Source organism: Sciurus vulgaris, assembly GCF_902686455.1.
Source record: "Sciurus vulgaris genome assembly, chromosome: 4".
In the NCBI taxonomy this organism is placed as follows: Eukaryota; Metazoa; Chordata; class Mammalia; order Rodentia; family Sciuridae; genus Sciurus; species Sciurus vulgaris.
This window is the reverse complement of record NC_136464.1, coordinates 104,792,264-104,804,968: the sequence shown is the minus strand read 5'-3', so window position 1 is coordinate 104,804,968 and position 12,705 is coordinate 104,792,264. Positions and strand designations below refer to the sequence as shown.

At 35.5% G+C, this 12,705-nt stretch overlaps 1 protein-coding gene across 4 annotated transcripts in view; it reads right to left on the bottom strand.

Moving 5' to 3' along the window:
• Positions 1 to 2,543: 2,543 nt before the first annotated feature.
• The window catches only part of CDK8 (cyclin dependent kinase 8), a 182,004-nt gene continuing 171,842 nt past the window's right edge, over positions 2,544 to 12,705 (bottom strand). For 3 of the 4 annotated variants that reach the window (XM_079136683.1, XM_079136681.1, XM_079136682.1), the window contains 6 exons: positions 11,084 to 11,153; positions 10,264 to 10,336; positions 7,365 to 7,462; positions 6,408 to 6,486; positions 6,131 to 6,289; positions 2,544 to 3,730 (listed from right to left, as the gene is read on the bottom strand). In XM_079136683.1, the coding sequence (XP_078992809.1) occupies positions 3,605 to 3,730; positions 6,131 to 6,289; positions 6,408 to 6,486; positions 7,365 to 7,462; positions 10,264 to 10,336; positions 11,084 to 11,153 (605 nt within the window). In that variant the 3' untranslated portion in view covers positions 2,544 to 3,604. The remainder of the gene's footprint in view (positions 3,731 to 6,130; positions 6,290 to 6,407; positions 6,487 to 7,364; positions 7,463 to 10,263; positions 10,337 to 11,083; positions 11,154 to 12,705) is intronic. The other variant, XM_079136684.1, reaches the window with a different exon arrangement.

The following is a 12,705-nucleotide window of genomic DNA, read 5'->3' as shown; positions in this document are numbered from 1 at the left end:
TGTGCTACTAAGCTAGGATGTTCAGCAGGTTAGGTGGATCCAAGCATTTTAGGATATTTTCAACTTATGACAGATTTATCAGGATGTAACCCCTTGTATGTTGAGAAGCATCCGTGTCCTACATCAATATTTCCTTACCACCTTTACCACCACCCTACCCTGCCCCATGCCACTGTGAGCTCTTTTCTAGACTATTCCTGCTGTACTGCCCAGTGCTTCCAGAGAGGACCATACTGTGTATCACTAGCCCAGGAAAAGATCCAAATTTGAAATTCCAAAGTACAATTTCCACTGAATGCTATGGCTTTTATGCCATTGGAAATCCAAACCATCCCAAATGAGGCCATCTCAGACATGCCAGCATTCTCTGTCCCATTCTTTTTCTTTTTCTTTTTTTGTGGCACCGGGGACTGAACCCTGGGTCTTGTGCATACTGGGTAAGTGCTCTGCCACCAAGCTCAACCACTGTGCTACATCCCCAGCCCACACTTTATATTTTAAAAGGAGAGCTGGCAGGATTTGCACCTGCAGTGGATACAGTGTGTATGAGAGAGGATGACATCATGGCTGCTGCCTGGCCTGGACTGCTGGAAGGGTGGGCATCCAGTCATATGCATGATTAAGTCTGGAGGAGGAAGAGGGAGAAGAGGAGGAAGAAGGCTGGAGGTTGAAGTTGTCATTCTGGGTGTAAATATACTCAGTTTACAGAATGAGAAGTATTAAGTCAGACACAACAGGCAAGTCTGGATTGGAAATCTGGCCAGCCTGTCAAAGTCACAAGCCTGGATGATATCACTTACAAAACAAGTAAGGGTACAGAAGTGAGGTCTGAGATGGAACAGAACTCTGCTCCCAAGGAGCTTCCATTCCCTGAAAAGAAACGAAAAGTTGGCAAACAGATTTCACTGGCCAGGTGACATCTAAGTGCTATGTAGAAAAAGTTGTGGAGAAGGACAGAGAATGTGGGGAGTTGTGTTCAAGTGCATGTCATTTGACACAGATGAAATTAAATACAGGGACCTGGAGCTCAGGGAGAAAGCAGGCTGGATATGTGAGTTTGGTGGTCATGATCATGTTTATTGTCACAAGACTGGATAGGATCAATCAGGGAGCAAATGTGGATGGAGAAGTAAAGAAATTGGAAACCTCAGTCCTTTGGAGTGGAACTCTTTATAATGGTTTTGCTTTTGGAAATTCAAGTAGGAAGAGGAGATGGGCTGTTAAGAGAGTAGTCCTCTCTTTAAGCCACTTAAATGCTACTGTTTGTTCAATCTTTTGACCAGTTTGAAGTTGAATGGTTTTACAGCTATTTATTTTTTTTCTTTTTGGTTCTGGAGTTTGAACTCAGGGATGCTCTAACACTAAGCCACATCCCCCCGCTCCTTTTAAAAATTTGAGACAGCATCTTGCTAAGTTGCTGAGGCTGGCATTAAACCTGCAATCTTCTTGCCTCAGCCTCCCACATCACTGGGATTTTAGGCATGAGCCATATCACACCACACTTCTCAGACTGCTACACAGATCTAAATGGGGGAGATTATCAAGAATGAGGATTCCATGTTCCACCCTAACCCTACTGAATCATCCTCTGAGGTAATAGGTAGCGGGTAACTCCAGATAATTCTCAAATCCACTGAGCTTAAAAACCATTGCCACTGGGCATGAAAGAACATCAGAAAACAACTAAAGAATAAAAGGGACATGGTAAGGGGTAAGACTAACAAGTCAAACTGCGGAGGGCTTTGACTCAATTTTGTAGTCACAGGTAACTCCTGAGGGTTCTAAGCAGGCAAGTTCCAAAAGTAGATTTATGCAGTGTCTGAATAAAGTGGGGTGGGAAGACATCAAATGGAAACGTGAATTCAGCTCCCCCAAATTACCCTTGCTGGGACTGGAGGTGTAGCTCAGTGGTAGGGAATTTGCCTAACATGTGCACGGCCCTGCGTTCAATCCTCACTGAAAAAAAAAAAAAAAACAAAAAATGTTACTGTTATGGTAGGGTCTATCAGCACTTTATATGTTTATATTCTTAAATGCTTTAGAATGTTTTTATATGAATGAGTTTGAATTTTTAGTAAAAAACCGTTAGTAGTAGCTGTTATTATTTTTAATCTTCTGTATTTTGTCTTCAAGGAGGGGAAAAAGAATTATTTGGGATAAACAGTCAAATTCTTCTCAACATAACACAGTATGGGTTAGGTATTATTCCAGAGATAATTTTCAATTAGAAAGATGTCTATATTTCACAACTTAAAGTACTAAACGTAACAGAGGAATCCATATCTAAGACTTCAGACATTAGTTTATTATAGAGGCAGAATCATATAGATATCAATCAAAAACAACTGAAGAGATTTATTCAGAGGCCATTTGATGAGGTACATTTTAAAATTAAAACAAAAAAAAAGCCCTTTGTGTGTATAAAAAATACAGGTCACTCCATATTTTGATTTATGAAAAATAAATTTATTACTTAACACCTTGTTTTTAACAATGTTCAATTTTTTTAAATTCAGAATACTTGTGTCATTCATGTAAAATAGTTTGATACAGTACATTGTATGTTATAGGTTTTTTTTTTTTTTCCCCTCAAAAATTCTAAGGCTCTCCTACTCCTTCTCCTTTGCTGAAGTAAGGGCACCCTAAACAACGTGCGAACAAGTTAAAAAAAAAATTAACTGAACAAAATTTTTTAATAGCACTACACCAACCAGCTTTAAAATCAGGACAAAATATCTGAATTGGATGCCGCACCTTTTTAAGGAAATTATCATTCATGCTTTTTTCATCTAAAGCATGCTCACAAATCAGCAACACCAACAGGAAAAATAAAACACTGTCTATGACAATCATTTTAGTTTGTTTGCTGAACCAAACAGGTTTATATCAATGACAACATATTTAATTACTATCAAATAGCAGCTTTAATACCAGTCAAGTCATAGATTGAAAAATGAAAACAAACTTAGAAGTTGGAAATTAATCTTTGGGAGTTTTGTAACCTTTCTGGAAAAACTATGTGGCTTTTTGTACTTTCAAAAAACCCAAGCAATATTCTTGGTCAAAAAACACTGATTAATGTAGAAAACCAATCAACCCCACTGATAAGACACTAAAAAGAAAGGTGTACCAAAATAATCTCATTTTGAGTCTTGGTTATTCTGTTAACATATACTGTATGTTTCAAGTACCAGTTAAACTTTGTGTCTGTGTGTACTATTGGTCAGATAATGTTGTTACACTGAAATAAGTCACCACATACAACAACAAATGCTTGCCCCTAGCACATTTCACAGCTTCAACTGCTACAGACTGTCACTGAAAAAAATGCATTGGTCAGTCTGAACCATGTCAAGTAAACTATGGAAGTAGCAAATCCACAACACAAACTGTGCTAGCACTTTCTTTTCAAGTCTAACTCCAAAATAGGTACAACTTGAAGCCACTACCCCAATCTGTGAAAAATGGTGGAACTTGGCTACTGGACATTTTGAAGATGTGGTTGTACAGTACATTCTCATGGCCCATACCAGGTTCCCACGGAGAGCTGCACAGTCAGTCCTGCAGCATTAGCAACAGTGCATTGACAAGATTCCAACGCAGCTCAGTACCGATGTGTCTGATGTGAGTACTGTGGAGGCTGCTGGGAGGTAGCTGAGTATCCCATGCTGCTCTGGGGCTGTGATGTGCTTGGTCCAGGGTTGGGATAGGCAGCATGTGGATTGGAACGCTGAAAAGGAGATGAGGGACGAATGTGACTCAGGTGCTTAGGAGTTGCTAGGACCTAAGCCAGCAAGGCTGGGGTGTGATTGAAGTGTCATTATGTTTCAAAGAAGTAAAGATGGAAAAGTTTTGTGCTAGGTAGTAACTTAAGAATTAAAATGACAAAAAACCCAAATCATTTTAACATCAGGTTAGATATATTGCATAGATATCAATAAGCTGAGTCTTATTACTATGGTGTGCAAATATATTTTTCTATCATAGTAACTCCTTTTAATATGCTTTGTGTCTACTGATAGACAACTAATTTGCTTGAGATGTTTCCACGAGTTTAATGATGTATACATTAAGAAATTCACAGTTGTCGGGCATAGTAGCACACCCCTGTAATCCCAGCTATGCAGGAGGCTGAGGCAGGAGGATTCCAAGTGCAAGGGCAGTCTGGGAAACAGCCTGACTGAAGTTTAAGAAAGAAAGAAAGAAACAGGGCTGGGAATATGTCTCAGTGGCATAGCACTTGCCTAGTATGCACATGGTCAGGGGTTCAATCTTCAGCACCACCAAAAACAAAAAGAAAAGCTAATTTATATGCTCATTTCTTCAACAGAAATCATCCCCAACACCCACATATAACTAAAGAATAAAAATGATTATGACAAGAAAAGGTTCCAGAGAATCAATTTCTAAGGCATTGAAATATTTTTAATGCCCTTTATTCAATCTTATTTTTCTGCTACAGGTTTATAGAGTCAAGTAAAAATTACTGAAATATAAGGAGAGTGACAGTCTCAGTTCTAAAAATGGCACAGAGGGAAAGAACAGTGATATGGAGTGCTCTGATTTTGATCTGTTATATTACTATGGCCTTTTCTGCACCTCTCATACTATTAGCTTCCTAGACAAACACTGTAACAAATAGGCCATACTTTTATTACTTTTCTCTTTCAAAGCAAATTTAGTAAGTCATTTAATTCTAAGTTCTGCCAACCTAGCAAAAAACATTTTTGAAAGAGTAGACCAGGATACTGTAGTTACAAATACTATTTTTGAAAGCACCCATAAAAACCACCAACAACAAAGTAGCACAACATCATTTGCTGAGTTTCAGAAGCAAAGGCTAAAGCACTGCTGCACCTCCTCCTAAGGATGCAAATTGGCCTTGAGCCAAGAGAGGTGCACTCTTCCCTTCCAGATGGGGAGCAAAAGACACTGGAATAGCAATGTCCACAGATGTCTGTCACTGTGTTCCTAACTGGGAGTGGGTCACAACTCAGGCAGACAAAGATTTACAGTGCGGTAGGTGGGACCTCTCCTTAACTAAGGAAAAGAGCTAATACCTAAACCTAGAGGAGCAGTAGTGTTTAGTACTGAACTTTACACCAGTTTCATAAGATCTCTGTTCTCTTTTTGTAGGTAAATAATTAACTGGTTATGTTTTCAGTATACTCTCCATTCCCAGTTGAGCTGGCAAATGATGAGAATAAACTGAAGAGCAAGGAAGGTGGTTATGATTTTGAAAACAAGTTTTACCACAAAGAAAGTAACAGGATGGATCCACAGGTAGGCAACCAATCTGAGTCCTGGTTCTAACAGGGGCTTGCAAAGCTATTTGCAGAGGCAAGCCTTAAGTCCCCTGAAATGGCAATGATAAAACACTTACCTCCTAGGGTATAATGATTTAAGGAAATAATGAAGCTGGCACTTAGTAAGTACTAAACAAATTGTTCTTATTATTAAGAGCACCTCCAGCATCACCACTAAAGAAGTACTTACTGTATACTCTGAATACTAAGAATTTTAATGGTGATAATAAAAATGATAAAAAAAATTGGTATCCTCTATTAAACACTTGTCAGGATAGCCATTGTGCCTTAGCCATGCATCATCCCAACTTAATCTTCACTAAAACTTCAAATTTATCATTATCCATATTCTACAAATGAAGACACGAAGAACACTTGATGCTTACTCAAGGTTACCCAGAAGTAACTAGACTGGGATGTAAAAGCTTATGTTCTTAATTACGATGATAGTGTTTCAAAATAACAGATAACATTTACTGAGCTTCTACCGAAAGCTGAATGCTAGAATGTCTAATCTGACAACTCCAAGTTAGATTTTATTAGTCCCATTTTATAGATGAAAAAACTAAGCTAGGAGATACTGTATCACTTGTATAAGATCACACAGTTAAATAATGGCTTCACATGAATTTATCATTCTAAGTTGCCTGTTTCAGAAGTCTGATCCCTCCCTATGATAGCACTGACAGTATTTTTCCATGCCAGTGTATTTCGTCAGGTACACAGAGATCAGTGTTTTTCAATTACATCTCATTTTCCAAATGTCACAAGTTCCCTCTGCAAACACCGATACAGCAGGCTGATACAAAACAAACTTTAAATACCTGATAGTCTGAGGTCATGATTAGTCCACCTGAGGTAGTGGTAGGAGGAACAACTCTCACTTTTTTCAATGGGGGTCCCTGTGTGTGACTGCTGTCTTGGTTCCCTGGGTGGCCAGTTCCGTTAGTGTGGTTATTGCCCTGCTGCTGCTGCTGGTTCTTCTCAATTGGTTAAACAGAAAAACAAAGTTCAACTCAGAAGGAGAACAATACAGCCACACCAGAAATGTCATGGAGGCAGTTATGAACATAACACTGCCAATTGTACTTTAATACTTACTTTGTCTCCTTTGTCATCAGGTTCTTCTTCTGTTAAAAATTCTCGTTTTGGGTAAGGAATTTGACAACCGGCAAAAACACTAGTTAAAAGAAAAAAAAAGAAAAATTTTGTATGATATTCAGTATTCCAAATGCTTCACTTATTAGGTAGTGTTTAATCTAAGATGAATTTTGTTTCCACATTTGCAAATTTAAATACCTTTAATGCAACTATGACAGAATGATTTTTTCCTTCCAATCACTGACATTATAGCAGGCCATTAAGGGTCTTTTTTGTACAAAAATTATTAATAATCATCTAATATGATTTAACTTTCTTCTTTTATTTGAAAATTACTCTTCTATTACTACAACCAAAATACAGATTCCAGCTGAAATGTGTGTCACTGTTTAAAGCTAATTTTTGTTTTATACTCCCTTCTACATTTAAAACAAAAGATGGTACAGGAAACACAAAATTTATTTGGGAATAGTATTTGTAATTTTGGAACACAAAACTGTAATTGCAGGCAGTAAGCTATCTCATTGAGTCTGAAGGAGCTACAGCATGCATAATCAACCTGTCACTGAATAAGTGGATTATTGCTGAAACCAATGGGATCAACGTTTCATAAAGCAGAGAACAGGAAGTCCTCTTAATCATAAAGCCCCTAAGCGACACTTCAATCAGCAGAGCTCAATATCTTCTTGCCATAAAGATTTCCCTGGGTTTCCATCCAAGAGAAGTGGCAACTTAGGGTTGACAACTAAAAGAAAAAAAAGCTTCAAAAAATGCCATCATGGGCTGGGGTTTTGGCTCAGTGGTAGAGACTTGCCACCCATGTGTGAGGCACTGGGTTTGATCCTCAGCACCACATAAAAATAAATGAGTAAAATAAAGGTATTGTATCCATCTATAACTAAAAAATTTTTTTAAAAAATGCCATCATACTACTGAGTTCATAAATCGATCACTTACTCTGATGTAGGAAGTGGGTCTTCTAAGAAATAGGGATCCTGCATAGCCTGTTCTGAGGTAATTCGCTTTATTGGGTCCATGGTAAGCAACTTCTGAAGCTGAAACCATAAATCATGAAAACATTACTTATTAGTTCTCATAAACTACCTGTTAACACATATGGGGGGAGAGTAATTTTTTGATGAACGACACCACAAAGTGGATGATATTTATCCCTGCTGATTTAACAATGAGAAAATCCTATTAAATTTTATGTAGCAATTCACATTATAGTAATTCCAATATTATTTTATTTGATTCTCATTCATAGAATACCTACATTTATGTCTTCTAATTAAACGAGTGATCTTTTCTCCTTCATTATCTAAACTGCTTTACCCAATTTAGAACAAGACTAAACTTCTTGTATTTCATATTAAGAGGAAAAACTGTTCTAACACAAATGACACACTAACCATATGTAACTATGTAGATTTAGATCCAAATGAAGTAAAATGGAATTGAATTTTAAAAAATCAGTTACACTGTCACACCAGGTACATTTCAAGAGCTCAAAAGTCAAATGTAGCTAGTGGTTACCCTACCTGAGCAATAAAGATAATCACAAAGTTCTAGTGAATAGTTATTAGCCCAGTCTAGATAAATATGGTGACACATAACTTCCAGAGATTCTAGAAATAAATTGCCTGGTTTAAATCCTGACTCAGTATTAGTTGAGTGATGTTGGGCAAGTGACTTCAACTCTTTGTAATCTGTCAAACAGAAAGTAAAAATAGTACCTACTTTCACAGTTTTATTTTCAAGAATAAGTGAATATATGGAAATCAATTACAATGGTGTCTGCCATAAAGAAAGCACTATAAATATGAATGCTAGTTATTATAATTATTATTGCTCCATAGAGAAATGCCACACCAATATGAAGATTCAATTTTCTTTTTCTTTTTAGTTAAAACATAGTTCATTGAAGGCTCTATGAATTAGAATATTTGATTTTGGTATTTGATGTGACTGTAAACTGTGGTCTCATAGTTTATACTCTTTGATCTACTATAGTGTTCTCATATTTAACATGTAGCAGAATCACCTGGAAGACTTCTGTAAACAGAGTGCTGAACCCTGCTCCCAGAATTTTTGGTTAACAGATCTGGGCAGAAGCCCAAGAACCTGCATTTATAATAGGTTCCCTTAGGTGATACCTGAGCTGCTGGACTGGGACCACATTTTGAAAGTCAATGAACTAAAAGAAACATTGAGACTTAATGTGAAATGACACATTTCAGAAGTTAGAAGGACACAAATGATTTAAAAACAGACAAAATGTTGGGATGGTGAGATCCAAATTTGATTTTAATGATCTGATATTTCAATGGAAGCACAATTTTATTAGAGTTGAAAGGGAGAGCTTGAATTTGCTAATTACAATTTCCAACAGTTTAATGGGACTATAATAGAGTTTTCAGATGGTAGACCACCCAAAATTACCAAGAATTAAAGACAGGTCATCCCAGTAAAAACTACCAGTACAAATTACCATGAAGGTCTATCTCTCAAGAGTTTCAGGGGTAGAGCAGTGACAGTCTCATTTCAGACTACAACGAGTGGCAAGCATTGGGGGGAAATAAAAGTAAGTCCTCTAAATCATAACTTTTAGTCTACCACCACTATCGTCATTTTGTCAGAATAAGTCAGTCAATAAATTTGAAGGATCTAACTTTAACATGCTAATTTGGGTATGGTTTTAAGTACAATAGAATATACACAATTATTTGAAGAATACACTGGTAACATGACAGGTTAAGCAATGAGAAGATATGGAATATATAAAATATGATTTGTTATAATAGCAAGTAGAAGATAAAGCAAAAGCAGAAGAAGGAGAAGAAAAAAACAGAAGAAAAAGCAGAAATAAAAGAAATATTTGCCACCTGGCCTGGTTGCTATACAGGAAAGCTCAACTCTTTCAAGGTTAAAGTACCTAATTAAGGGGCTTGTGGTTGTGGCTCAGTGGTAGACCACTTGCCTGGCATGTGTAAGACACTGGCTTCGATCTTCAGCACCACACATAAATAAATAAAGTAAAGGTATTATGTCCATCTACAACTAAAAAAAATAAACAAAAAAAACCCCCAAAACACACAAAAAACCAGAACCCATTTAAGAATACATGGGAATAAGGAATGAAGAATTTTAAGTCAAGCAAAATAGAATCTGCTTCCCTAATTTTCCTTTGTATCTGTTATAAACCTTTTTTTAAAATATAAAACTGAAAAACATTTAAAATATTATAGTGTAGCAGTATAAATTTCATTATAAACATATTAAGTTAAATATAATCTCATCATAAATTACCTTGCTAGTACAGACTCATTTAGATTCTAGTCATTTCTTCATTACACACTGATAAATATTCCATCTCTCACATTTTTTCAGAAAAAGCAAATACTGTATACCTGCACGGAACTTCTACTACTCAAGTTTATGAGAGGTATCTTGGGAGTTAAAATTTTATAATCAACCTTTCAAAAGATTAAATACAAAATAACCATAGAAGTTATTGCTGAATGGAAGGACTGTTTTGATACTTTCATGAAATTTTAAAATAAATGAAAAAAAAAAAAAAGAAATGTAATTTAAAAAATGTTCTTTACAGACTTGTTATAATTATTATGTTTATAAAATCAAATGTGTCTGGGCATTAGTCTTTCAAGTCAGATATGGGTTTGGAAAGGTGAGTATTTTGATGCTTTTATTGGTACGCACAAATAAGATCTCTGTATTTATCATTAAAGCACTCCAACAGCTAAGTAACCTTATAAATTGACCCAACAAAGCCTTAGTTAGAGCTACCAGATAAAGGGAGGGAATGCATTTATTAGTACTGTTATCTGAAGCTTACCAAATGGAATGCTTTACTATCTGGTTTAACTTTATGTTTTTCCATATACTTGATAAGACTGCAGTTGGTATACCTGAAAAAGAAATACTATGAAATATTTATATTAGATTTGAGGTCAATTTCACATTGCCTAAGGTCCTTCCAAACAGAATTTCTTTGATCAAAATTGACATATAACATTGGAAGAGTAGCATTAAATCAATTTTATACTTCATTCAATATCCACACTGGTCACTTCTGAATGGGTATCAATGATTAAATGCAAGACAATTTCATGAGTAACATACTGAACAGTATTTTTTCACATGAATTGTATTTTAACAATTATTTTAAGTAACACAGGTCAAATATTTAACTCAGTCTTACCAGTAAGTTTAAAACATATTTGTTATGAACTGGTCTTTTCCAACTGTTGGACTCACATTGTAAATAAATGAAATACTCATTCTTCTCTTATTAAAACTTGATTAAAATTATTACACAATCTAGGTGGGTAGGATAGTGGCTATTAGCAAGGCTGTTCAGTCTTATTTCTTCAGCTTGATATTTCCTACTAATGTTGAGCTTCCAAAAAGTAGTAAATACGGAGACAAATGAATTGATTTTTTCCCTCATATCCAAATCAGCTGCTAATGTTAGTCACTATATTGTCAAATATCTTAAGAAATGAAGACTGACATAATGAAAACTATGTATTAGACTAAATAAAATTATTTATTAATCTTGTGTTGAGTAAGCTATTATTTTGACTATTCAACTTTATACTGAGTATTCCAGAAAAAAAAAAATCAACAAAGGGCTCATTTTCTTTCCAACTTACGTATTTCTTCTGAAATCTTTCATTAATGTTGAATGTTCAGGCATCTTTTTTATATCTTCCCAATCTTTATCTGTGAAATACATTGATACATTTTTATGTTGCCTAAGTTCCTATTCTTAAGAATTTTAACAAAGGTTATTTCCATTTCATTCCATTTCCTTACTTTTAAAACCTTTTTGAAAGCCCAGACTTCAAATAAATGCTCAATGACAGCAAACATCTTGAACAGTAAATATAAATTGTGATTCCTTTAGATATCTCCACTTACATTTTAAATTCTGAACTGTCTACTTTTTGTATATTTTACTATAGTCTGCCTCAATTTTATTGCTAGAAGGGAATGTTATAAATTAATCTCTTTGCTACTGAACAGTCCTACTTCTAACAATAAAACCACTCATGTTCCCATTTCCACCAAATTTTAAATTGGCAACTAATGTCTTCAACAAAAAAATCTAAGATATTTCACCTCAGTGGCATTAAAATACACTTCTCTTGATGATATAAGCCCTCCTTTCACCTTATTAAACACATTGCTTTCCGTTAGTAATCAAGGTAAGATTACTTACCTTGGATATAACTAATCCATTAACCCATTCTGTCCCATCATCCCAGATGTGGATGGAACATGTACAAAAACTATAGTACATAATATATAACATAATTATATATGTAATTATAATATAGTTAGTAATATTACTTAATGTAATATATAAGCTCTAGATTTATGCTTTCCAACCTATTTTAATGTACCTGTGTCAATTTTACTGAAATATTTACAGACCTGAAACTTTTGGGGGACTTAATGTCAGCTGGCACCTTTGGTAGTTTCAATATCATCACTCAACACAACCTGAGCAATGAAATACATTAGGTACAAAAATGTTTCATTTAATTTTGTTGACACTGGAGTTGTTCCAACATGCTAGCCAACTTTTCTTCCTCGCTGTCAGTGGGCTGTTACTGAGAGTCCACTAGGTGCTCAGCATTGTGCCAAACAACTAATAGCACCTTTATTTTTTTATAATATTTTCCCCAGGCTGGGGAATCAAATCCAGGGCCTCATGCATGCTACTGGGCAAGCGCTCTACCACTGAGCTATAGCCCCAGCCCCATCTTTAGCTTTCAAATGGCCTTTAGAAGTTTGTTTTTGATCTTGTGTTTTTTTTTGCTACTCAAACTATACAGACATTATCACATAATGTAAACTAAAATTATACTTAAATTCCTGAATGGAATTTTCTCCTTTATTTCTTGTTACAATTTCTCTATTTTGCCTATTTCTCAAGCAAGAAATATTTAAGTAATCTTTTAGTCTTCCCTCAATTACGTATTTCCTATAAAAATGATATGTTATTTATGCTCCATCGTTATCATTTTCTGGCTGTGGGATTGCTATAACAAACAGGTGGTTTCCTGATTTCAGTTACTTCTCTTGAATTGATTTTTACATACTACTGCCATACCAGTCTTTCTAAAAATAGAACATAAGTCATGTCTCTGGTACTCAGGAACTTATTAAGGATTCTCACTCATTTGTTTATCAGATCTAAACTCTGCTGCTTGCTTTTCAAGGCTTTTTAGAAACTGAGCCCACCCTGAACCTACATTTAAAAACATCT